Below are 26601 nucleotides of genomic sequence, written 5' to 3'. Positions count from 1 at the left end.
GTGGTGTCCCAGGTCCCCCAGGGCTTGCGGGGGGGCACCCATCTCTCCGCATGGCTCTCCGTGGGGCTGCTGGCTCGTCTTGTGGCTCTGTCAGGGTGGGGGCACCCATCTCTCTCCATGGCTTTTGGGGGGGGCACCCATCTTTTCCCATGGGGCACCCACCTCTCAGCATCCCCCGCGGCTGGGGGTCTCTCCCGCTCCCCTTCCACACCGTGGCCCTCCATGGTGCCCAGCCACTGTCCCCTCCCTGCCACCCCTGTCTCGGCCCTGCTCCCACGCTTGTGGAAGGAGCCAGATTTGGGAGGGGGGAGTGGTGTTTTCCTTCCAGTTTGGCCCCATCCCCAAGAAAATGGTGGGTCACGGCACCCCCAAAGTGGCTCCTCCAGTGACGGAGCCCAGAGGCCACTCTGCCATGGCCAGGCTTTGGGGACGACAGCGCTGGGTGGCTGTCCCTTACAAGTCAGGGTGACAGGAGCTGACAACCCTGTGCCGCTGGCCACCACCACGCTGCCAGTGCGGTGCTGGTGACAATGGGGACACCCCCAGGGTGGAGGCAACATGTCCCCCTGCCTACGGAGCGTGTGGCATTGCCTGGAGTTGGTGAGCCATGGTGGGTAGAAGAGGGGCCCCAAATCAGCCCAGGACAAGGTTCCCTGGGGACACCCACCTTTGGGGGCAGATGGGGGACACCGCGGTGCCGTGACGCTCCACTCTTCCCCCTCCATGAAATCCTGCTCCAGCCAAAAAGGGGCTGCAGGAGCTCGGGGCAGCCCAAGGAGCTCCACTACCCCGTGCCAGTGGGATGCCACGACGGGGACGGTGACCCCGCATGGGCAGTGCCACCCCAGCGACCCCATGCCGGGAGGTGTCCCGTGCCCTCACATCCCTGACGCGAGTTTTTCCCAGCGCTGCACCCGTCCCTGTCCCCATCCCCAGGGCCCCCTGGGAGAGGACGAGCGGTGGCGGCAGCATCTGTGCTGGCGGTGCCGGCAGCTGCCTGCCCTGCCCCGCGCCCGCCGCCGCCGTATAAATAGAGGCAGCGAGCGGCAGGGAGCTCCTGGCAGCCACCATGAAGGGCCTCAACCTGCTCTGCTGCTGCGTGGCCTCGCTCCTGCTCCTCGGCACTGCAGGTACAGCCGCCTGGCCGGCTGCGGGGGGGGGCACGTGGGGCTATGGGTCACCATGGGTGATCGTGGGTGCTCATGGGGCTGCAGGGTCCCAATGGGGCTGTGGGTGCCCATGGGGTTGAGGGGTACCCACAGGGCTGTGGGTCCCCATGGGGCTGCAGGGTCCCCGTGGGGCTGTGGCTCCCCATGGGGCTGTGGGTGCCTGCAAGTCTGTGGGTCCCTGTGGGACTGCTGGGTCCCCATGGGGCTGTGGGTTGCCATGGGGCTGTGGGTCTCCTTGGGGCTGCAGGGTCCCCACAGGGCTCTGGGTCCCCATGGGGCTGTGGGTGCCTGCAGGGTCGTGGGGTCCCCATGGGGCTGCAGGTGTCTATGGGCTTGCAGGTCCCTGTGGGGCTGTGGGTGCCTGTGGCGTAGTAGGTGTCTATGGGGCTGTGGGCACCCAGCAAAGCTGTGGGTACCCATAGGGCTGGGGTGGCCATGGGTGCTCACTGGGGCTGCGGGTGCCTGTGGCGCTGCAGGTACCTGTGGGGCTGCGGGTGCTGCTGAGGCTCTGGGGTGCCCGGTGAGCCCAGCCTGCCCCCCAGGGCCGGGTGGGTGCCAGGAGCAGGACAGGGTGGCAGGTCCGGGCTCCGTGGCAGCGCTGCCAGGGCTGCAGAGTCACCCCAAAATGTGCAGGGAAACATGGTGGGGGGCTGCGGCCAGGAGGGGCTGGAGCTGAGGTCCCCCCTCTGGAGTCAGGGTGCGCACAGGGGGCTGTGCTGCCGCCAGCACGCCGGGGATCAGTGGCACCCATGGGTGCCGAGGTGGCTCAGTTTTGGGCTGTGAGGACTTGCGGGGGGGGCTGCTGAGGCGCTGGGACACGCTGTAGTGGGAGCAGGGCGGGGTGGGCTGCTTGCCTTGGGGGTCTCCTCCACCACCCAAGGACCTGCCAAGCAAGATGTCACTTTGGGTGACCCTGGACCCCTTCTCCGGTCCGTCCCGTCCCCGCTTAACACCCCTGTCCCCGGCTGGGCGCCGCTGGGGCCGCATGGTGGGGTGGCATCGCCAGTACCCTTGCTTGCCCTTGAGTTAATTTGGGCCAGTTCTCTGCCTGGCCGGGCTCCGGCGGCCGCGCTGCTGGGAGGGGGGCGGCTAAGTATGGAAACAGCCGTGTAAGGGGACACTGTGCTCCCTGCAGCCACCCTGGGCCCCCCCGCCTCCAGCCCTGCGCTGCCGCGGCCCCGCGCACGGGCACCCGCAGCTGCCGCCTTCCAGCACACCCGGCACCCCCAGCCCCACCGAGTTTTGGCCTTTTAAGGGCATCTTGGACCATTCTTATGGATTAACGGGTTTTGGGGCCAGCGACGCACCCCGCCGGTGGTGGGGTGACCTCCGCAGGGCAGCGAGTCGGGTCTGGGGACAAGGGGCATGGAAAGGTCCTCTACGGGCATGTGCGCTGGTTGGTGCCACTCCAAGCTGGGCTGGTGGGACATCAGGGGCTTGTCACCATGGTGGGTGACCACCAGCCCTGCTCTTGGTTGTGCTGAGGCTGGTGCGATGATGTCATGGGGCTGGGCACGGCGTTGGGCACCCCCTCACCAGCACCCTGCTCAGCCCAGTGCCGAGATCCACCATCTCGGAGGCCACATTGGGGTCTGCAGCCCCAGAGCTGGCTCCAAGGGGCGGCTGGAGCCCCCTGAGTCCTCACCATCAGCATCTTCTCCTTATTGGCAGGGAAGGACAGGGGACATATTTTGCCTTGGTCCTATAGGTTTGCGAAAAAGATACAAGCCATGGGACATCTCCTGCATGCGGTTCTACTCCATGGGACCCGGTGGGGTTTGCACAATGAGTTTTGCTTTTCCTTTGGCGTCGAGCTGGGCTCTCAGACCTGAGCACTTTTGGGGTGCAGAAGGTGGCTCAGGGGGGTTGTTTTCCTGTTTTTTGGGCCTTGCCTTCCCATTTAAGTCCCCGCTGGTGAGGAGAAAGCAGGGGGAGCCCTGCGGGGGACCGGGAGTTTCATTGATGCATCGAGGAAGGGGTGCGGCCAAAACGGCCCATGGGCCACGTGGCCAGGGCTGGCAAAGCTCCCTGGAGTGGCCAGGAGCCCCGGCAGGGGCCAGCACCCACTGCAGGGCTGGGCGATGGCTCAGGACAAGGGCGCTTCCCCACTGCCCCGTTCCTGCTCCTGCCCGGGGGAAGGTCTCCTTCTCCCCACACTCGCCCCTCAGGCACAGCCCGGCCATACCTTCACAGGTTGGATGGCCATGGTGAGTCCCCATGGCCACCAGGGAGCCTGGGGAGCCCTTGCTCCCCCCATCCCAGCCATCTCAGACTTGAGTGGGTTGTGCCATCACCACCTTCAAGGTGGGCGAGGAGTTGAAGAATGCCCTGGCACGCTGGCAGAAAGTGCAGAGAGCACTACGGGGCTGGCACACACCTCTCCTGGTGACAGCGAGCGTGGGCCACCACCCCCGGGACTCCTCATCCTGCCTCAGCCTGGGATGTGTCACCTCAGGGTGAGCTCCATCACTGTGTCCTCATGGCCTCTTGGGGTGTTCCCTGTCACCCAGGGCATGGCACCTCAGGGTGAGCTCCATCACTGTGTCCTCATGGCATCTTGGGGTGTTCCCTGTCACCCAGGGCATGGCATCTTGGGGTGGGCTCCATCACCTGGAACGTGTCACCTTGGGGTGGGCTCCACCTCCCAGGACAGCACGTCTTGGAGTGGCTCCACCACCTGGGTTGTGTCACCTCAGATGGGCTCAGGGCCCAGGACATGGCACCCATGGGGACTCCCCACCCTGACCATCCCAGGTAAATGCCCCCCCCAGCATAATGAGGTTCCCCAGAGGTGGGGGACCGCTGTGTCCCAGTGACACCCCACTGGACTCACCTCCATGCCCCCTCCTCATCCACACAACCATGGACACCACTGCCATTGGGTGCAGGGGTGGCCACAGTGAGGCAAGGGGCTTGGGGTGCCACAGGCACCCACAGGTTTTGGTTACTTGTGCCACTTACATCCCTGTCACCCCCCTGGTACCTCGCCTGGAGGAGATCCCAGGGTGGGATCCTTGCCCAGGGTGATCCTCCTCGCCAGGAGATTCCCTGTGGGTGCCTCATCTCTCCCCAGATGTTGGCCAAGGCAGATGTTGGGCAGGTTGGCCACGTGGTGACACCCTCTCCCATCAGCCATCCTTGGACAGGTGTGTAGGTGACAGCCAGCCAGGCAGGACAGCCGGGACACCTCACTTGGGCATGGTCCCGGGGGCACAGGCCACCAGTGGATCCCTGTGGGACGGCGTGGGGCTGGGAGGGCTGCGCTGCACCCAGGAGCAATGCTGGGTGGGCCATGCACCCTTACCATGTCCCCACCGTGTCCCTGTGTCCCCACTCGCTGAGCCACGCAGGCGCCAGCTCCCTGAGCTTGGGAGCGCGGGCTCCCTGGGGTGCCGAAACCCCAGCCCGCCTGGCGGCTCCAAGGGTGACCGAATCGCTCATAAAACTGCCCGTTCCCCAGGCGCTGCAGGAATAGCAGCGGGTGCTGGTGCCTTGGCAGGGCTCCGCCGGGCTATTTTCAGCCCGCGGGGACATTTCCCTTGTAAGCGATAGGCCAAGGAAGCCGGTGAGCTCGTGTGCCGGCGGGGGCTGGCAGAGGGGTCGGGGAGTCTCCGGCCGGGCACACCGCGCCAGGTCAGGGCGTTGGCAGCGGCAGCGTGGCCTCGGTGCTAGTCAGGCGCGTGGCTTGGCCCTGGCCACCTCCCCACTCGTGGGGGCATGACGTGGAAAAGGGTTCGGAGCCGCTTGGCCCCTTCCCTGTGTGATGGCTGAGCTGGGATCCCCCCTCCTGCTGCTGGGGGTACGGATGAGACCCTCCCCGGGGCCGGGTGCCGCTGCTTGGTACGGTCAGGCAGCGCTTCTGCCTGGACATCCCTATGGATTTGAGGATCTTGTGGGCCAATGGATCATCAGGCATTAAAATCCAAGTTGATGTGCCCAAGGGCTTTCCCTGTCCTGCCCAGGTGACCAGGAATCCTTGGGATGACCAAAGATGAGGGACAGGGAGCCTTCCTCGGGGAAGGCTCACACAGAGTGCATGGAAGATGTCCCTTGGGGCCACCTTGGGTTGGTGAAGCCTCCCATGGCTGGAGGCCTGGGGACAGGACCGGTGTGACCGCGCAGGAGTCCCTCCTCAGGAGCAAGGGGCTCCTCCAGTCCCAGCCATGGCACAGCGCTTCCTTCAGGTCCTTCAGCATCCCCCCGGGCTGCAGACCCCGCGAGGGACACCCCGGGGAGATGTTCCTCGGCGTGCAGCGTGACTTCTGCCTGTGCCAAAACACACGCCGTTTTCTCGCAGTCTGCTGACTTGCGGACCCAGATCTCCCCCGGCCAGGGAGTCCCAGGTGCTTTATTTTCACCCGCCCTGATCTTGGTGTCTTCTGCAAGTCAGGAGTTCAGGTTTCCTTCGGAATCTTGAGGGTGGGCACCCTGTGGGGAGACAGTCAAACCCCCCCCCCCCCCCAGGAAGTGATTCCCCATTTTCATCTCTATCTTTAGAAAGCTCCGAGCCTGGTTTTAATCCCTTTGGTGCACCCTGGTGAGGTTTCTTTACTCTTTCTTAATCAAAATATCGTGCGGTTCCAGCTGACTATTTATAGAAATCAAATCAATTTCTTTTTTCTCAACTAAACTTAAAAATCTCTCCCGCAAATGAGGTCAAGTCAGTCTGACAAAGCTGTTTCCTCTACCACCGCTGGGCTCTGCCTTTGAAAAACTGGAAAATATTTGCTTTTTGCCGGTGGCCCAGGATGACGAAGCCTCCGGGATGGGTGTTCTGGGCTTTGGGGTGCAGGAGGGTCCGGAACACCAACCCCTTCCTCGTTCATTGCCGTGCCTCTGTCCTCCGGGCTTCTTGAGCCACTTTGGGACACTTTCCTCTCCCAGTCGGTGAAGGTGTTGGCCTGGCGGCCTCCAAACTGGTGCTGGAGCCGGGTTCCCACCTGCCCTGCTGCCTGCGGCGCTGTCTCGGCCATCGGAGCTGCCGAAGGGTAGTAAAACACCGGGCGCTTCCTCCATGGGGCTTGGCAGTGGTGCCGGGATGGCACAGACAGGGAAACTGAGGCACGGGAAGAGCAGGGAGGAGATGTCATCCTCTTCGGTGCTCCAGCTGAGCACCCAGGGGTGGGCTGCAAGGCTGGGGTGCCCAGGCTTGAGCCCCGGTGCGGGGCATGGTCCCTCCTTTGGGCTCCCCTGGCCCTGCCTCCTGACGGGGAACAGTTTCTGGTTGCAGAAAGGTCAGGCTCAGGGGGCTAGTCCTCCTTGACTTAACTTTTTCCACCATCCAGGCTGGCAGCAGCAGGGAGCATCGTGATCCCCGGGCGCTGCACCCCCTCCCCAGCAGCCCCCCGATGCCCCGGGGCAAGCAGGGGCCAACCCTTGCCGAGGGCAAGGCCAAGTGTCCCAGTCCTGTGGCTCCTTTTGGGTCCAGCCACTTTCCGTGAGGCTTTGAAGGGCTTTGTCAGAACAAAGCACAGCCTTCGGGCTTCGTTCAGCCTTGCCTTTCCCTGAAAAGGAAGGGGCAGACAGGTTTGGGGTGCAAGTTCCCCCCCCTGAACCCCACTGGGAGAGCAGGGCTTGCGGGAGATGGTGGATAATGCTCCTGCGCGCCGCAGGGGCTGGGATCCGGGCAGGGGAAGGGGGTGTGCAAAAAGCCATCCCCACAGCGCTGGGCATCGCCGGCCCCATGCTCGAGGCTCCTATTTCTGCTGAAGGGGGAGATCGTCCCTCCCAGGGCCACCTGTGCCCATCTGTCCCTCCTAGCCAGCCCCAGCGCTCCTCAGGGGCTGTCCCTCCTGGAGGACCCATTATGGCACCGAGCTGCTGCCGTTTCATCCGTCCCCATGCAGGGATGGAGGGGACACCGTGGCAGGGTGACGTTCGGCCCTTGGGAGCCATCCCTATCCTTTCCGCACGGGCTTTTCTCAGGTGCACACCAGCCGTGGCATCCACAGAGCCCCACTGTCAGCTCTCCGTCCCTGCAGCTGTGTCCCAGGGTGCTGTCACCGCTGGGGAAAGGGTCCCCAAGCTGCTGGCAGCCCTCCCAGCCCTGTAGTCGGGTTTGAGATTTGGGGCAGCCGGGAACCCTCAGGGAGGTCAGGTCCCCAAGGGGAGCGGGGCAAAGGCTCCTCTGCGATGCCACCCGGCCGCTTGGCACAACACAGGGCGCGAACAAGGGGAGCCCCGGTGTCACTTTACAACGGTGGCTGTCCCCGCTGCCTCCCGGAGCCCACGGGGACCCGCAGGATGGGCCCCAGGTGCGGACGTCACCCTTGGCTGGCAGTGGGGCGAGGGGCTGGGGCCAGCGGCCGCGGGGGCTGGTGCTCCGCCGTCCGCACCCCGCCGAGCTGCTCCTTCTGGTTCCCCCGTACAGTTGCTGAGCCGTATTTTTAGCCGCCGGCGGACGCGGGGAGGGTGTTAAGCCCATAACCTTCGGCCCATTTTGCTGCTCATCGACCGGCCATCTGCAGATCAGCACAATTCGCCCTGCCGTGGATTTGGAGACCATGTAGGGGAAACAGGAGGGAGAAGGAGGTGGAGAGGGCAGAGGGACTTTGTGTAAGACCTTGAAGGTCACAGGAAATAAAGCCCGTGACCAGCACACCGGCACGAACATCCCGGTCTGAGTGCCCAGGGAATATTTCCCTTCTCCCGCAGATATGGCTCACGGTGGGCACTGGGGTTGCCTTTGCGCCCAGCCACAGTGGGTGACAGCCCCTCTGTCCCCCTGCATTGGTCAGAGGGGACACACAGACCCCAGACAAAGCCCTTGGGATGCGCAGGGTCTCCCCTGCCTGGTCCTGCTCCCTCCCACACCCACCTCAACCCTCCCCAAACGCCCGCCTGAGGAGCCACGCTCCCCTCCCAGCCCTCCAGGTCACCGGCTATTTTGGGGCCAAACTGAGAATATCCCCATCCCCGTGGGTGGAGGGGACCCTTGGGAGACACAGGATGGTCTCTAGGCCACCAGGGCCAGGCGGTGGCATGCTGGCCCCCGGCCACCGAGGGCTTTGAAGGTCAGACATAGCACATTCCCCTTCCCGCGGCTCCTGGCAGGCTGGGCACCCTGAGGGGTCCTGGGGGAAGGCGACCCGAAGGAGAGGGGTGCTGCGGGTGGGAGGGAGACGGGTGGGAGCTCCTCAGGACCCGTCTCCCTCTGTCTGGGAGCTGAATTGGGAGCCTGGAGGCACCTGCAAGCCACATGCCAGCAAAGGACAGGGGAGGTCGGGGAGGGCAGAGCGAGGGTGACTGGCGCATCCGGTTTCGGTGGGGCGAGGGGCCACAGCAGCAGCGGTAGCTCCGGTGTGCCAGGCTGCACACAAGAGCGGCTGGAAACCCTGGCAGGCCCAGGCGCAACCTGTCCCTCCCAGCCGCTGCCACGGCTCATCCTGCTGCCTCCTGGCTAACAGCACCGCTGGCCCCGGCATGGATGGAGATGCAACCTCCGGCCATGGCAAACTGGGTTGAGCAGTCTGGGGTTGGCACCATGCCGACCTTGGCTCGGCTCCTCCTGTGCTCGGCCACCACAGTCACCCATGGCCAAGCCCAGCGCCATGGCTTTGCCAGGGCCGGTGAGCCCTTGCCGATGCTCTGCCGGACACACAGCCCTGCGGCTCCCCGGCACGGACGCGGGGCAGGAGCCAGAGGAGAGGGCTGGCTGCCAGCTGTGCCGTGCCCGGTGCTGCCCGCTTTCCTCCCCGCAGCCTGGGTGGAGGTGGCGTTTTTTTCCTTGTTGGCATCTGCTTGCCAGCTGGAGTACAAAGGAATTATTTTCCTCTGAAACGCTTCCCTGGTATGCAGGCATTAGACGTTTCAGGGGATTATTTAGACTAGCAGCAACTGTTTGTAACGGAGACAGTATAGCTGGTGATCTTTTATTTTTGGCACCCGTTGACTAATGTTAAATTGCAGTTGGAGGGCTATGGAAAATACGGTTGGCTTCTCCCGGGGCCGCAGAACAAACTCATTGTGTCCCCGCCAGCCGCACAGCGCGGCAAATGCTTTCCTAGTGAAGGGATGCTTACAATAAATAGCTCCTGAGCCCCGCTGCCGGGGTCAGGCCCTGCCTGTGGAAAGGCATGGCCCGGTGCTGGGCAGCCTCTCGCCCCTTCTTCCTCCCCCTCGCCCCATCCTCCTCCTCCTCCTCCTCCTTGCCCCGCCGCCCGCCATGGCCGGCATGATGCTCTCCCGAGGCAGGGCTGGGGAAGGACCCTTTTAACCTGCCAAGTGCCTGCGGCCCCTCGAGCTATGCTTTTTTGTTATTATTCCCCCCTCCTCACCATTTTTTAGGGCTGCTTTGCCGCCTTCCTGCAGCACTTCACGGCGGGTGGCAGCCATGGCCAGCGCAGCCATAGGCCCCCTGCTAGCATCGGCTTTGCCCCCCTCCAAAAAAACCCCACCTCTTCGCACCCAGCTTCTCGCAACTGGGACAGAAAATTGAGCTGGAACTAGAGAAATTTTAGGGAAGTGTTTAAACTTCTTGATAAGAGACACAAATCCTCCCTCAGGGCTCCCCCCCCGGTGCTGACGGGGGGCCGGCGGGTGCCCCGGTAGCCGCATGGCGGCGCGGGTAAGACTGACTGAGCTGTTCTCATCGTTTAGAGCCGCACACCCCCGGCACGGACCATGTCGGTGGCGCTGCCGAAAGCCCCCTGCCAGCTGCAGAGCCCAGGCTGGAGGAGAAGGCAGCCAACGGCAGCCCCGAGGAGGACCGAGATGGCGGCCCCGCCAACACCTCCTTGCCCGGCACCGCTGAGGAGGGACACAGAGAGGGGGAGGAAGAGCCAGCAGGTGGCCTGAGTGGGGACCCGGGGCCAGGGGATGGCCAGCCACAGGAGACCAGTGTGGAGAAGGGCCAGGAGGAGCCCAGCAAGGCAGAGGGCCCAGGGGAAGATGCTGTGTTGGGCACCCCTGAGGCAGCACATCATGACGGGAACGGCGGGCCTGGCCCACAAGATGGCTCCTGTGCCCGGCAGGATGAGGAGTCCGGCACCGAGAAAGCAGCCTCTGAGGAGAAAGGGCAGCCTGGGGAAGAGAAAATGGAGGAGCCAAGAGCATTGTCTGCCCCTGAGGAGGGAGAGGAAGGGGGTGAGCAGAGCTCAGAGGAAGATGACGATGACGAGCAGGGGGAGTCTGAGGAAGGTGAACATGGCGAGTCTGAGGAAGATGGAAGCAAGGGAGAGTCCGAGGAGGGAGATTCTAAGGAGGAGGAAGAGTCTGACGAAGATGGTGCTGGGCCAGTAGGGTCAGAGAACGGAGCTAAAGGGACTGACAAGGAAGCGGCCGGCACTCCTGCCAAAAATGGCCATGGCAAACCAGCAGCTGCTGGCAAGGGAGAAGCCAGCTGCCATCACCCACCCTGTGGGGAGGCAGCAGAAGAGCCGCCAGCAGCAGTGGAAGACCCGCCAGCAGAAGCAGATCCACCAGCAGCAGTGGAAAACCCACCAGCAGTAGAAGACCCACTGGCAGTGGTGGAAGACCCGCCAGCAGCAGAAGACCCGCCAACAGCAGAAGACCCGCCAGCAGTGGTAGAAGACCTGCCAGCAGTGGCGGAAGACCCGCCGGCAGCAGAAGATCAGCTGGCAGCAGAAGACCCGCCGGCAGTGGTGGAAGATCCACCAACAGCAGAAGACCCCCCTGCAGACAAGACATCTCTGGCAAAAACAGAGACCCCACCTGGCCAGAGTGCCCACCCAGCTGCTGCTGAGCTCCAGCACAGCCAGAGAGGTTGGAGTCTTTTCTTGTGGGTGTGCTGTAGCGGCCACAGTGACCTACTATCAACCGCCGGCAGAGCTGAGCTTGGCACATTAAACCGCGCCTAGTGCATGGCCCTCTCCTAACGCTTGTGCTTCCCGCGCCTGCCCCTAACCGCTGCACGGCAGGTCCAGCTGCGGGCATCCAGGGCGCAGGCAGGAGCCCGCCGACGCCTGCGACGCGGGTGCTCCTCGCAGCGATACCAAAGCTGGCCGACATTTCTCCGGCTGCACTTTAAGCCCGTGATTTCTCCTCTGGGCTGTGGACACGGATAAGATTTTTAACACCCAGGCCCCTTTCAGCACCCGCAAACCTCTTAAAGGCTCTTTATCGTCTGCCCTCAGAGTCCTCCGGACCACCAGCTTTCTTGGTGCAAGGGCAGGGTGCTGCCCAAGCTGGTGGGTCTCTTGTCCACCAGCTCTTGCCTTGTAGGGAAGGTGTGAAGAGATAATTCAGACTCATGAGTTGCCGAAGCACCGTCTCTGGCCACGTTCGGTCAGTGAAAGGCTAGCTAAGGAAAAGGGACACCCCCTTCCCCCGCCCATGATTTCCTAGAAACGCTTGTGGACTTTGGCCCACGGGTTGGGCAGCAACCTTTGGACCCAGCTGAGTCTTTTTCTGCTTTCACCTGTAACGTCCCAGCTCAAAAAGTTCCCATTTGTGCTGAAAGGGAAACCCAGTTTGGTCTCTGTGGCTTTACTTGGCAAGTCAAAAGGTCTTCCTCAGCCCAACACTCGGTAGGCACTCAACGCAGTCCCAGGGCTCCGCTTGGCCCAGCCATCCCCAGCCCAGTCAGCACATATCTGTCCACAGACCTGTCCCCAAACCCCCGCTAAAGCCCAACCCACCTCCCGCTATCAAAAAGCATAGGGCCCTTGGTGTGCCATCACCTCCAAGGCGAGGACACCTCTGTCTTGGGGAAACCAGGGTGCCCCAGGTGATGGCAGCTGCCTCATGCTCCCCAGGCCTGGCATGGAGCCGTGGGGTCCCCAGGGCCACCCCAAGCCAGGGTGCCACGCAGAGGGCTCCAGTCTGATACGGGGGGGTGGAGGTGGGAGGGAACCAGCAGAGGTGAGGCAGCCAGCATGGGTCAGATTGGCTGGTCTCTCAAGAGCCATCCCCAGCCTCGCATGCCCCCATGTCTCTGGCTCAACGGGTGAGTTTTGGGGGAGCGAGGTGAGAGATGGCGAGGCAGAGCAGCGTGCGCCCACAGTCGAGGCTTCTCCCTGGAGGAGCTGCAGCTGCCGGGGGAAGCGCCGGGGTGGGCAGGGCCCATCGGGCAGCAGGTGCCGCGTGTGCTCCCACCGCACCCCAGCCCTGGAGCCCCTTCCAGGCACGTCCTTCGCATTCCCCACGAGCGTCCGGCCCTCGCTCCCGCCCGGGGAGACATGGCACATCTCCCTCGCCAGCCCCTCCTCGGAGCCAAGTGGTTGCCCACGACGCTTCCCCCAGCAGCCACAGCCCTGGCAGGCCCTGCCACGCCTCCAGGAGCCTTTGCAAAAGAGAGACCGTGCGGCGTGCCAAAGGCGAGAGTGACTGCCGAGGCGCATGGCGGGTCCGCGGGCCTGGGGTGTGTGTGCTCCCCCATGCCCTCTCCCCGGCCGTAGCTTGTGTGAGCTCCTGTGTGGAGTCCCCAGCTCCAGCGGTAACAGGTCTCTTTGCCTTTTCCTGCAGAAGAGGTTGAAGATGCCAGCGAGCTGACCAAGCGTGACCGGTCCCACTTGGAGAACACCCTCAAACTGAACGAGGACAAACCTGCCGATGATTTCTCAGGTGAGGGGGCCTGGGTGGCACCGAGCCATGCATGCCCCGCTCCTTCAGTCCGGGCGATCCCCGCAGGACAGGCTCCTCACCATTCTGCTGCACCAAGAACATGGACGGGATTTTCCTTCCCTAGAGCATTTTGGGTTTAACTTAACTTGTTGTAGGTCCAGCAACACCATATATTCAATAGCAAGCCATTTTCTGCTCTTGGGTTAACATATTTTAGGTATCTTAAAGACAGCCCCAAGGGTGTGCAAGAATTAGGAGGGTAGAGAGGCTGGAAGGAATCAACCCAAGCCAGCCACATCCCTGCCCAGAAAAACCTGGGGCAGTTTGTAATAAAGGGTTGGGATTTTTATTCCAATTATTTATTGGGTTTTGCTATTATAAGTCTTGCTTCTGCTGGCCACATGGGCAGTCTGGACTGGAAAGAAAGTGGTAAAAGCTGGTGTGGAAAATGCCCCTTCTTCCTTCTAGCGAGCAGCTTAGGGGCTGTGCCAAGGGTCCCTGGCACCATGGTGGAGGGCTTTTGGGATCGTGGGTGTTGAGTGCTAAAGAGCATTAACAAGAGAAGTTCCTTCCATCAGCTGCTGGCACGTGCAAGACTGGCAGCAGACGGGGACAGTGCCCAGCAGGAAATATTAGCAGGGAGGGGCATCAAAATGCGTGACTGGGATGAGTTTGGCCAAGATTTCAACTGTAAGTTAAGTCCCTTAGCGACAGTTGAGTCACTCTCAAGATCTGCAGGGAATGCCCAGCAGCTTACCTAGGAGGAGCTCAACCAGGGTGGTGGGGTTCGCCTTTCACCCGTCTGCATACTTTTACCCTTGCAGGAGTACTGCAGCGGCTGAGGAAGATCTACCACTCCTCCATCAAGCCCCTGGAGCAGTCCTACAGATACAACGAGCTGAGGCAGCATGAGATCACAGGTAATGACATGGGCACTGGGGTCTCTGGCACCATCAGGTCATTGGGATGCAGATAACAGCGCAGCGAGCAGATCATGGAAAGGCTCGGATAGTTTGTCTTCCTTTGCAGCTTCCCAAGAAGGCCATGAACATGCTGGGCTTAGGGGACATGCCCTAGTGAACCCAGCGGCAGGCATTCCCGCATCTGCCTTAGCCCATCTGCTGGCAGGACCATCTGTGTAGGCTGAGCATTGAACCCTGCCTGCTTCGGGTCCTCCACCTGCTCAACATCAATGCCCTGTACCCCTGCCAAGCAGAGATCACGGCCCAACGAAACAGGCTTGGCAAGGAAGCTTGGGACCTCTCAAGGCTGGGGCTGAGCTTCCTGGGGGTGGCTGGAGCTGGCATCCTTCCTGCTCAGTATGGGACACGGCCATGTGGGCAGGGTATCCCTCAAGCTCGGCAGCCTTCACTCAGCCCAGGAGTTAGAGTTTCCACCCCTTGGCAATTACAGACACATTGGATCAGGTGAGCAGGTCCCCATGGCCACGGGCATTGGCTTGGGCTGAGCCCCAGCAGCACACGTGTCCTTCCAGTAGAGGAAAGGGCAGCCCTGGCCCCAAGATGCTCACAAGCTACAGGAAGGTCTTGGGACCCGTATGACACAAGCGGGCCCATTTTCCAAGCACAGATGGCTCAAGCCCAAGGCCGAGGTCCCTGTTCACTGGGGTACGACTCCTGTGAGCCCCTACTCAAGCCCTGTCCTGAGCCGGGGCCGCATGCCCCCTGTGCCTTGACTGGACAGGCAGGAGATGACGGAGTCCCTGTTGCCCATGTCCCAGGGCTGCACGCCCACATCAGCCTCCTGCCAGGGTCCCTCCTTTTCCTGAAGTTTTGCCTCCCTCCCCAGGTTTCCAGCCTCACACATCCCGGAGCCATGCCCTCCCTCCTGGTGAGACGGGACCCTTCACACACCCATTCCTTTTTGCAGCTGGACTCTGCTCCACCAGCGCATGGGTCCTGGGTTCATTTGGGCAAACCCCTGGGACACATCCCCTTAGAGCAGAACCCCTGTTTTACAGGCAGCCCCGCTGCAGCTCAAACACGACTCCTAAATGAGCGTCAGACATTTTCTAAGAAGGCTTGAACATCCCCAGACCCAGCCAGCCCATCTCCAGCTTACAGCCAGTGGGACCCATGGGGCAGGGACAGGGCTGTAGAGTCCTCATCGCCAGCCCAGGTCCTGTCCCCCTCAAGGCACAGAGAATCCCAGACATCACCCACCACAGGGGTTCTGGAGGGGGCATTTGTAGGTCTTAAAAAACCACAAGCCTCCTGCAGCCAGCTCTGTGTCGCCGCCTTTGCCTGCCTCGCTGTGTGCTGCTCGCCAGCAGCTGGGGACCGTGATCCATCTGCCATGCAGGAGAGTAACTGGGAGGGTCACAGCAACACGCCATGCCGCAGCCAGCACGGGAGGGGCGCCCTACAGACCCTCACCCCACAGCCGCTGTCATCCACCCAGTGTGCCTTCCTCCCCTCCCTCACACAGCCACGTGCCTGGGGACGGAGGGCCAGCACCCTGCTGTGCATCCTCTTCAGCAGTGACACCGGGCAGCGAGGACGGCCCAGCCATGGCCGGTCCCAGCTGTCTCCATCCTGGAGCTCACAGACTCAGCAACACCCCAACCTGCTCTCCGAGCTGCTTTGGTCTTCTGTGGTGGTGGCAGTGAAAGCATCAGCATTTACTGTCAGCTCATCCTGGGACCCTGTTTAGGAGAACATTGGGGATTACAGGGGCAGCTGGTGGCCTCCAAGGCTCTAACCCTCACCTTGCTCTTCACTGCCAGAAGGTGCAGCCCTCAGCATCAGTTCCCAGTGCACAGCTTGTTTCCTTGCTCAGGACATCCCACCCTACCCTTCAGTCATCCCATGCCCAACCAGCCACCTCCCTGCTCCGTTTCAGGATGGAACAAGCATTTCTCAGGCCCCTGCTGGCTTCCTCCCTCCCAGCTCCTGAGGAAACAGCCACCAACCGTTGCGTTTTCCCAACCCAAGGCCCCTCTCAAACCCAGCTCCTGAGCTGGGCTCGCCACAGACAGCGGGTCCTGGTGTTCCTCACAGTCTCATCTCACAACACAGCACAGTCTGTTCCACTTCTCCATGAAGGAGGAGCCATCTCTCAGGCTGACATCGCCCCAGGTCAGCTCCCAGCATGAGTGCCCAGCACACCCTGTTGTGTCCTACATGGCACCCCCCAGCGGTGCAGATGCCATCCCAGAGCTGGTAGCCCACAGTCACTGCCTCCTGGCCCAAAGGGAAGGGCACATGGATGCTGTGTTGCCTGCAGCCCTTGGCTCAGCCAGGAGAGGCCCTGGTCATGCTCCCCTCAGAAATGTTTCATCTGCCACCAAACTCCTTGAAGCATCTCTGATGCCCCACCCCATATCGCAGCACACACAACCCCATCCTGGAAACCTAAGCCTCAGCAGTTTGCCTTTAATACCCGCAGCTCCAGCTTTTCCCAATCCCTCATTAGCAGTGTAATTAGAGAAACCTGCAAATTAGTTAGAGGGTTGGCCCAAGAAGCCCTCTTGACCTTGCAAGGCAGGTGAGGACATGGTGGGGCTGAGGGAGTCTTCTCAGCTGCTTCGTCTGCATGGTGCCCCTGTCCCGAGCGGGTTCATTGCATCAGTGGTGGCCCCACACGCTGGGAGGTGTCCCCAACCTCTCCCCCTGCGCCCACCCCCACGGCGGGGGGGAGGCTGGAGGGTGCGGAGCTGCCGGCTCAGCTGGCCGAGAGGACCGGGACAGCTGGGAGAGCAGCAGGACAGGCCTGTCATGGAATATGTGTGACCTTTGGAGGTGTAAGCCAATATAGAGGGGTGCTGTCGCAAGCACCTTTGCCCCTCCATTACACGGCAGCCCTCCATTTTGTCTCCCTTCCCATCGGCTCCGCTTGTGCGCACCAGCCGGTGTAATCCAAGGAGTAAATCTGCTCCGCGCAGCTCGCAGAAAAAACCCGTGTAGATGGTTGTCCCCTGTCCCGGGGGAGCTGTGGCTGCCACCATCAACCTGCGACTGTGAATTGTTAGGGTGCATCCCAGAGAGCTCGCCCCACAGCCTCTGCTTACGGTGTGTTGAAGCCTGGCAGGTGCCATCTCCTTTTTCCTGCCTGCCGCCCTCCCTGCGTCTCCACTCTGCTGTCCCGCCTGGATGCGGGCACGCTCCGGCTGGGTCCACCCGTGTGCTTGGCCACCCCGTAGGGACTGTCCCCAGCTCAGGGCTGAGGGACTCTCCCAAGTCTGGTGATGGGAAGCTTGCTGTGAAGTCATGCCGGTTTGTGGTGCATGCTGGTGTCCCTAATTACTGCATATGTCCTGATTAGCATGCCTGTGTAGGCAATGACCTCCCAGTTGCCATCACCAGCCACCCTAGGGCTGGATATGGGTAACCATACTAGCGGGGTGGTCAGGACACTTGTCGGGGTTGGTTCTTGTCCTAACCGTGGCTCGTTGGGCTCCGTTTGCTCGGTGAATGTTGCTGGGGAAGGCAATAACTCTGCTGAGTGGGGCAGGAGGGTCGGGGGGCTGTCTCGGAGGCGGCAGCTCTCTCTGGGGCTGCTCCCCCAGGCCACGTCCCCACGGTGCAGGGCAGACGGGGGTTTAGAGCTTGTCCCGGTAGCCGCAGGTCTCGTCGCTCACAGGCTGTAACTCCTTCTCTCCCGCTGGGAATGTGTCCGTTGCTGGCTTTTCCTGCCCACGAGAAGGCCAGGGCCAGTCTTCAGCTCCCTCCTTGGCCTGGGCCAGACCCAGGCAGCTGCGTCCCTCCTTCGACTCACGGTACCTTTTCTCTCTCCCCGTGTCCCCTGCTAACAGCTTACCCCGGACGCACCCTGGGCTCCTCCGCCACAGGTTGGTATCGCTGCCTGCTGCCTGCATGCTGCCGGCGCTGCCTACGCTCTTCGCTGGCCCCCGGCTTTCCTGTTCACCTGTCCCAGCAGGGACACGCTTCCCAGGCACCGAGCAGAGCCCGGTCCTTGGTGTCCCACTGGAGCCGGTGTCCCCAGCCCTCCCAGAGTTCGGCATGCATGTCGCTGCACTTATCTGTCCCCGGCCTGACTCTGTATCCCCACCTTGCCCAGGCTTTGACACTTTTCCCTCTCAGATTAAGACTCAAAAGGTCGAGTATTCCTCTCACGAGGGTTCAAAGGCATTTGTGGTGGACCTGCAGGTCGATCTCCCACCCACGGCATGAACCGGAGGAGCCCAGCAGATAGCCCACCCCGCAGGGGAGCTCTTCCCACCCTCCTACGTGCAGAAACTTTCCCGAATGTCCACCCTTGATCCCCCCTGGCTGCAATTTAAGCCCATGAGCCCGCAGCAGCTGTCCCAGTAACACGGGCTGGCCCCTGCACGGCGGGCTCAGCCCCTTCCAGAGCCAGAGCTGGCTCCTCTCCCTGCCTATCCTGCTCAGGGTCTGCTGCCAGGCCCCCCCCGGAGAAGCAGGAGATGGGAGACGGGCCAAGAAACACCAGCCAACACCCAGCCCTTCCCCTGAGTCCGGTGCTGGGCCACGGGGACAATGTCCCTGCTGCGACATGAGGCAGGGAAATCCCCTCTTTTGGCCCTCCTGTCCTACCCCACCGCCTGAGCTGATGGATCCTGCCGAAAACAGGCTCCTCCGCACCCCGGTCCTGGACGCGGCGGAGCCCTGCCAGCGCCTGGAGGGCCTCTGGCTCCTTGTCATGCCAGCATGCCGGCAGCGGAGAGGGTTGTAGATATATATAGCGTATTTCGATAGCTGTCTTATCTGCATCTCTAGCTGCAGGCGCACACACACGTGCTGCTCGTGTGGGCGTAGGCACACGGGGAGCAGGACGCGGAGGCAGGCGCAGGCGGGTCTGCAGCCACGGGTGGCTTGTCCCTCCATCTGCGGGCACACGTGCCACGCGGATAAGGGGCTATTCGCGAGCAAGCTGGCCAGCCCTCCCAGGGCTGCCAGGCAGCGCGTCCATGCCGTAGGCAGAGTGGCCGGCGGTGTCTGGGGTACGGGCATGGGGTGGCAGCGTGGGCGATGCTGGGAGAGTCTTCCCAGGTGTTTTAGTCTTCCCGGGTGATTTGAGGACAGAGCAAGACCTCCGTGGCTCGGTCTGAACAAGGAAAGGCAGGAGGTTTTGCCGTGTCCTCCTCTTTGCCTAGCGTCCTGCGGACAGAGACGGGGTGAGCCGACACCAGGACAAGGAGGGAGAAGGCCCAGCCCAGGGTCAGTCCTGGCAGTGCTCCCACCCAAGGACAGCCTGTCACTGCAAACAACATGGAAAAACCTTCCAGAAAGCCACTGCTGTAGGAAAAAAAAAACTCTTTTGGGGCACCCAAATTGCTCCTACCCCCAGATCTGAACAGTCCAAAACAAATGCAGGCTCTGCGGAGGGAAACATGACCGTCCTGGCATCATTTGCCAGGTGCTTTGCCGGATCGCAGTGTGCTCTTAACCCTGCAAACCCGGCAGTTTAGGGAAGCGGTGTTTTAGGCTGCTGTGTTTTAAGCAGGACCACAGGTGAAGGGGTGCCAGGTTGGCGGCCCCCCCTGCTCGCAGGCAGGGCCTGGTCACGCACCAGCGTGCGTCTGCTTCTGTGGATGCCGCCAGGCCGTGCTTGGGTTGAGCTGGAATGAGCTTGAACTGGGATGAGCTTGAAACCGGGATGAAGTTGAGCTGGGAGTGAGGCAGGCTGGGCTGGGAGCGAGCAGCCACAGGGTGGCTGGAGAGAGCCACCGTGACGGAGCTGCCGCCATCCCTGCCCTGCAGCTGGCAAGGGCTGGCGCTTTTCCCCGGCACGACACAAATCGGCGCTGAACCTACACAGCCGGGGGATGTAGCGGGGACAGATGCCAGGCCAGCACCCCCTTGGGAGGGAGACGCGCTCTGGTCCCCCAGCCCCGTGCCTCGGGCAGCAGCGAGGAGGACCCACGCATGGCCTCACATCCTCGGAGCTGCTGCTACCTGCAGAGCCCCAAGGATCCAGTGCCTGGCGCTGCCTGCAAAGCTCATGGGGTGCCAGCACCCTGTTCCCAAAGCAAGGGGCAGAGGTGGGCTCAAGGAGCTGTTGGTGACCCGGCGGGGGGGTGCCTGCATGGCCGCCCGCCCTGGCACAGCAGGGCAGAGGTGGGGACGTGAAGCGGAGCCGGGGCGCGCGGGCTGCCTGCGCTCACACAGCCACGCCTGGCCCGCAACCGGTTACGAAAGAGCACGCGGGGACCCGCCTCAAACCTCTGGCACAACATCACAGGGGATAATAATAATAATAATCATCATCATCATCCGAAACCCAATTAAAGCCGGCAAGCGAACACAGCAGCGGTGACAGAGTGGCACAGAGGAATGATTAATAACTAAAGTCCGAGGTTTCAACATTTGTTTTTGTCCCCCGTGAGAAGACAACATCGGGTCCCCGCGGCTCACAGGCAGGAGAGGGCAGCGGGCAGGGAGCAGGCAGGGCCATCCCCCTGGTTGAGATGCAGCTGCCCTGCTTCAGGGAGGAGGGTTGAGCTGCATGGACATCTGGGCCCCGTGGAGAGATGTCACCAGCCCATTCCTTTCCCCACAGCGGTGACATGGTGGCCCTGCGATGGGCAGGTGCAGGTAGGAGGACGTTGGCATGCTCTGCCCGACTCCTGCATCCAGGACGGGTTCGGTGCGGAGCCGCCACGCAGTGCCCTCCAGCACCCTCGGGAGCAGGAGCTCAGCACCATATGGGTTTTGCAGCTCTCTCCACCTTGGAGATGGATCCCAAGCTTGCTGGAAAACTGCAGGCTCTTGCGTGGGTGGCAGCCACGGAGCAGCGGGGTCTCCCAGCCACCGCAGGGAAAATATCTCTGCCTTAGGAGTGGGGCCGAAGGGAGGGTGCCAAGGGCAGCATGGGTCCCCCAAGGGCATCTCCAGCCCCTGCTGCCGGCACGTCTCCGCCTGGAGCAGATGCCCTGGGGGCTCTGCTAGGTTGGTGCCATGGCACGGGGGCCACAGCTTGCTCTGCTCTCTGCCATCTGCCACCATGGCTCTCCTGGCACCGTTTCCTGCCCAGATTCGTCTGGCTACATCAGTGCTGGTACACAAACAGGGACAGGGAAGGTTCCCACGAGCAGGAACTCACTCATCCAGTTTTTACTTCCATTTCTGGCCTGACGTGGTCTCGAGCCGACTGTCAGGCTCCCGGCTGTCCTGGGCACAGCCTGGGGGCTGGCAGGGGCCAGGGGCTCCTCTGGCTCCACCGGCTGGCTGCCCAGTGGCCTGAGGGCTGGTTGCACAAGTCCCACTCGAGCAGGGATTGCTCCTGGGGCAGTGGCTGCTTGTGTCCAGGGACCTCTGAGCTCCCAGACCGATTGCGTGGCACCAGGACAGGTCCTTATGGGCCATCACCAGCCTCTTTGAGCCCTTTAGCAAACTCCAGGACTTGAAGAGTGCAGGATGTGGACTGTTGTTCATCCTCCTCCTGCCTTTCCCTAAGCCCAAAGTGGGGCTGTTTGCCCAGCCTGCCCTCCCCACGCCGGGCTGGACTCTCGCACCCAGCCCGCACGGAGGCAGGGACCCTCTCCTCGACCAGAGAGCTGGGAGCCACAGCCGGGGGGCAGATCCCGGTGAGGGCATGGTGGAAATGCAAGGCAGGCAGCCGGCCCGAGGCTCGCACCACGCTTACCAAGCACCGCACCGTAGCCTTGCTCCTCCAACCACGCCAGCTCCCTTTGCACGAGGCATTCGCCTGGTTTCGGCATGGCCACCTCCCGCGCATGTCCCGTGCTTCACGGCGGCTCCCTCCAAACCACACTCGCCCCGCAGCCAGCCCCAAATTCACCTAAACCGGAACCAGAGACAAGATTTAAAAGACCTTCAGGTCCTCCCTTTATCTAAGAAAGGTCAAACCTCAGAGAATGTCAGACAAGTGAGGTGGGGTCTCCTGCAGAGCATGGTGATGTCCCACTCCTGCGGACACCGGGGCCCGTCGCTGGGCAATGCCTTGGCTCGCGAATGGCTGGCAGGTCCCAAAAAGGGTGGCTGTTTCCCCGGCAGCGCTGCCACGCCGCTCAGATGGGATGCTCATTACAGCCGGGAGTTAATCGCACGGCGGCGGCGGCTATTGTTTCTTCACTTCCTCTTGTTATTTCCCCTCTCCACAGATGGGGAGATCACTTCCAAGCCAATGGTGCTATTCCTGGGACCGTGGAGCGTCGGCAAATCCTCCATGATAAACTACCTCCTCGGGCTGGACGACACTCCATACCAGCTCTACACAGGTACTGCGCTCACCGCTCCCTCCCTGCTCTGCCGAGGGTGCGCTGGCACCTGCGTTCCTGCGTCCACGCGGTCAGCAATTCCTGGCTGCATCTCTTCAATCTCCCCCCTCCCGTTACGGCAGGGAGGTTGCGATCTGGTCCGTGCCAACCGGCTGCGGTGCCACATGGAGGGAGAGGTTCCCCACCCCGGCCCAAGGACTGTCCACCCTCCCCAGGGAGGAGGAGGACATCTCACCCTGCAGCATCCCCCTACCGCAGCGCAGGGTCGCCGCCTCCAACCCCAACCGTGAGAGCAGCGGTCACATCGCAAGGGCAACTCGCCCTTGTCTTCTCCCCCTCCCTCCTCACGTGGAGCCAGTTAATTTGCCCTCCCAGGAGAAAAGCCATTCCCCTTCCCTCCTCCTTGCTCCCACGGGTGTTTTCTCGCAGCTGAGGGCTGGGCGCTGGGGTAATGAGGGCTCCCGGGAGGTGGTTCTCGAGGGCACCTTGTGCAGTCCAGAACAACCAGTCCCTGCAGAAGACAGCCCTGGTGGCATTTTCTCAAGAGGTTTGGCAAGAATTTAATAGCCCCGCTGCTTGCCTTCCCCTAGCATCTCTTGGCAAGCGAGTGATGCTCCTGAGCTCTCTGGCTAGTCCCAGGCCAGCCCCGTCATGTTCATTGCCTGGCATGGATCTCACAGCTCTACTGCTCCTCTTGTTGCTGGGCAGGAGCAGAACCCACCACCTCCGAATTCACTGTCATCATGCACGGCCCCAAGCTGAAGACCATCGAGGGCATCGTGATGGCTGCTGACAGCGCCCGCTCCTTCTCGCCCCTGGAGAAGTTTGGGCAGAACTTCTTGGAGAAGCTGATAGGAATCGAGGTGCCCCACAAACTGCTAGAGCGGGTCACCTTCGTGGACACGCCAGGCATCATTGAAAACCGCAAGCAGCAAGAACGAGGTAGGGGTTTACTGGGTTCATCTAAGGGACTCCAGAAAAGATGTCGTAATGATGTGAGATGACAAAGATGGCTGAAGCACATCGGGAAGAGCCCTAGGCTACAAAAGGGGTCTTGCGCTGGAGGGGATGGCGATGTTTGTCTGCCCGCGGCTATGGCAGCAGCACCTGGGACCTCGGGAACCTACCCAAGTGTCATCAGCTAGAGCAGCCGTTTCTGCTGTTCAGAGGTGTGACAGTCAGACATTTTGGCAAGGTGTTTCCTGGGGACTCCTTGGGCTGTTGATTGTCTGCCTCAGCTCAGCATTTAATGCTCTGTTTGTCGCCCTTGGAGCCAGGCTTTGCCAACGGCTGGTGCCACAGCAGGGCCTAGAGAAGGACCATCCCCACAGCACCTGGGATGCCAGGAGAGATCAGCAAGGGCTTCTTGACCCACTTGGTGCCTGCTGAGGAAAGCAATGATGTGGCTGATGTCTGCTCACAGGAGCAGCAGGAATCTGTGGCCAGCAGCAGGGAGAAAGAAGGTTGGGAGGGGAGGTTGAGGGACACACGCAGCCACAGGCCCAGACGCATGGGGATGGGTTTTCATGCCAAGAAACTCTGAAGTGTTTTCAGCACATGAGAAACAGGTTCCGGGCTGCATGGGAAGTCTGCTGTGTCTCATGCCCTGTCCAACCCAGACAGGGCGTGAGACACGGCAGGCTCAAGGTTTATCCATCCCTTGACCTAGAGGGACTCATCCTGTGCTGGCCATTTCTGCTGGATTTCTCTCTTTCCTCTCCTCAAGGTTACCCGTTCAACGACGTGTGCCAGTGGTTCATTGACAGAGCTGATCTCATCTTCGTTGTCTTTGACCCTACGAAGTTGGATGTGGGCTTGGAGCTGGAGATGCTGTTTCGGCAGCTGAAGGGTCGCGAGTCTCAGATCCGAATCATCTTGAACAAAGCCGACAGCCTGGCTACCCAGGAGCTCATGAGAGTCTACGGCGCCTTATTCTGGAGCCTGGCTCCTCTCATCAACGTCACGGAGCCACCCAGGGTGTACGTTAGCTCCTTCTGGCCCCACGAGTACCATCCAGATACGCACAAAGACCTGTTCCTCAAAGAAGAGATATCGCTGCTGGAAGATCTCAACCAGGTGATTGAGAACAGGATGGAAAATAAGATCGCTTTCATACGCCAGCACGCCATCCGGGTGCGCATCCACGCCCTTTTGGTCGATCGCTATCTACAGACCTACAAGGACAAAATGACCTTCTTTAGCGATGGAGAACTGGTGTTCAGGGACATTGTGGAAGATCCTGACAAGTTCTTTATCTTTAAGTCCATTCTGGCAAAGACCAATGTCAGCAAATTTGACCTCCCCAACCGTGAGGCTTACAAGGACTTCTTTGGCATCAACCCCATCACCAGTTTTAAGCTGCTGTCTCAGCAGTGTTCCTACATGGGAGGGTGTTTCCTAGAGAAGATCGAGAAGGCCATCACTCGCGAGCTTCCCGATCTCTTGGGAAGCATCGGCTTGGGGAAGAAGCCCAATGTTCTCTCCTGCGACATCACTGGCTGTGGCGAAACCCCAAAGAATCGCTACAAGAAACCCTAAGGTGTTCTGTAATATAACCAACCATCCACGTGTTCCTACCGGTGAATGAGCTTATGTCTTATCTGTCCGAGAAGCCATGGTTTGTTAACCCTTTGAGTGCCACACTGGCAAAGGCTACTGTACTATGAGGACTTTGAGTCGTTGACATCGATGGCAGGGGAAGATGGGTGGGCATAAGAAAGAGAATAAAAACTGTGAATTCCTGACATTTTATCTTTGTTCTTTCAAGTAGAAGGCAATGTTTAAGCTGTAAGTATGAGCAATGCACGGTGAGCTAGAACTATAGCTGCTTTTTCACTGGTGCCAAGAGTGCGTGAACAGGAATTTCAACCTCTGCATCCCCGAAGCCGGCAGAGAGCGAGAATGAGGGCACAGCGTGCGAGCACAGGGGAGAGCGGTGACACACTAACCCGGGGCACCACCGGGAGCCCTGGGGGCAAGGTGCTGGGCAGGGAAAGGGAGGCCAGGCCCCAGCTGTTGTTTTCAGGCACAAACATCCTACAAATCTCTGCAGATATTGACCTTGTTTTTCTTTCTGAGACTTTTAGGTCGCCCAGTGAGTTCTCCTTTCGTGCTAACGGCTGAGTTGAACTTCTGCAGCCTTCACCTGGGTGTTCGCCTTAAGAAGGGGCTTTTGCAGGGGCATTTGTAGCTCCAGACAGGTAGCCATGGACCATGTCAGAGGAAGCAGTGGGCTGGAAAGGAGCTGCCAGCACTGGCTGAGCTGTGCTGGAGGAGGAGGGCCAGCACCTCAAGTCACACAAGGAGCCGGGAGCAGGTTTTCCTCCCTGTGGGCCAGCACAGGGACAAGGCACTTGGTGCCCGTGTGTGTCATTAACCTCAAAAACCAGTGCTGGCAAGTCAAGCCTGTGGATCAGCAGGGCTGCAAGGGTTAAGGGTTTGGCAGTTCAACCTTATTCAGCTCCGTGTTGGTGTTTTCTCAGAGTCGGACCCCCCTGTGGTTTTGGGCTCAGGAATGGCAGGAGTCACTAGCCACATCCTTTTTGCCCGTCTGCTGACCTGCTCTCTCTAGGACAACACAGGCAGGTTTCTCTGGCTTGTTTGCCAAACTTCCCCCATTTCAGCCACGATTTTGTTGGCTCATGCCTGTGCATCAGCACTCAGTCCTGGAAGGAGAACGAGTATTGCTTCAGAAACACCCAAGCAGGGTGAGGTTCCCTGTGGACAGCCAACCTTGTAACCCTGCAGTGAAAACCAAGGATTAGGGGTGGCCTTGTCACTTGGCCCTCGCGGCCAGCACAGCTGGCTGCCGAGCTGAGCACAAACCAACCAAGAAGCAGATGTTGCCCTGGGTGGAGACGAGCACCTTCAAGCCCACCAATGACCTGCTGTACATCCTTTCTCCTTCCTCCTGCCAAATGACCACAGCTAGTGCTGCTCTCCAGGAAACCTCTGGAGCTGAAGGACTTACCTTTGACAGGAACAAGAGGATGTGGAGGTGTCGGGTGAGGCAAGAAAAAGGCAAAAGGAATGAAAGAGGGAAAAAGGAAGGCTGCGTTGTGACAGGAAGGGTATGAAGGGCAGCACCCCTTGTCTCCACGTGCCTGACGGGACACGGGCTACAGCAGAAGATCCATGGGAGCTCCACGTCCCCTGGCACCGAGGCCAGGCGCTGCGAAGAAGAGGTCGTCTCGAGTCCAGGTGAGTTTGGGGGGACACTGCTCCAGGGACTTCCATGCTCCTTGCCTCTGTTTGGAGGTAGGACTCTACTTTTGGATTAATGAAGATGAGACCCAAATCCTTGTCCAAGCCTGGGAAGGGGCATGGCTTGTGCAGAGGGATTTTGCCCACGGCGCAGAGGGGACTGGAGGTAGGAGTGAAGGCAAGGAGAGTGTCAGAGAAAGCAGCAGCCAGAACAGCCTGGAGAGAAGTGGTGTCCTCGTGAGCCAGCGCCGTGAGGGCTCGAACCTGCCCCAGAGCTGCTGCCCCCCCTCCGCTGCTCTTCCTTCTGCTTTCTCATACGTGGCCCAGCTGCTCATCGGCCTCCCTCTGTCTCACCCACTCCTCACCTCTCACTCCTCCCCGCCGGGCTGGGCTGCATGGTTTTATTAAGAGCTAACGGGATAGAAACACCGACAGAAAGGGGCTAATATTGTCACCGTTCCTGCCGTCACACTGCGTGTCACTGTCACGGCAAGCAAAGGCCATCAAACATTTCTATTTGCA

At 61.0% G+C, this 26601-nt stretch overlaps 1 protein-coding gene across 4 annotated transcripts; it reads left to right on the top strand.

Annotated features, from left to right (window-relative positions):
- The first annotated feature begins 944 nt into the window (after positions 1-944).
- On the top strand, positions 945-24620 carry SRL (sarcalumenin). 4 transcript variants are annotated; one of them, XM_074597357.1, is made up of 8 exons: positions 945-1130; positions 9768-10892; positions 12594-12692; positions 13517-13612; positions 17467-17502; positions 21760-21876; positions 22585-22818; positions 23603-24620. In XM_074597357.1, the coding sequence occupies exons 1-8, from the start codon at positions 1070-1072 to the stop codon at positions 24412-24414; spliced, it is 2580 nt and encodes an 859-aa protein (XP_074453458.1). In that variant the 5' UTR covers positions 945-1069; the 3' UTR covers positions 24415-24620. The 4 variants fall into 4 exon arrangements, with proteins under 4 accessions (XP_074453458.1, XP_074453460.1, XP_074453462.1 ...); XM_074597359.1 differs by lacking the exon at positions 9768-10892 and having other exon boundaries at positions 952-1130; XM_074597358.1 differs by lacking the exon at positions 17467-17502 and having other exon boundaries at positions 959-1130.
- The last annotated feature ends 1981 nt before the right edge of the window (positions 24621-26601 follow it).

This window comes from Larus michahellis, chromosome 8 (assembly GCF_964199755.1).
Source record: "Larus michahellis chromosome 8, bLarMic1.1, whole genome shotgun sequence".
Taxonomy (NCBI): Eukaryota; Metazoa; Chordata; class Aves; order Charadriiformes; family Laridae; genus Larus; species Larus michahellis.
The sequence above is the reverse complement of the archived record's forward strand: the minus strand, read 5'-3'. Positions and strand labels throughout refer to the sequence as shown.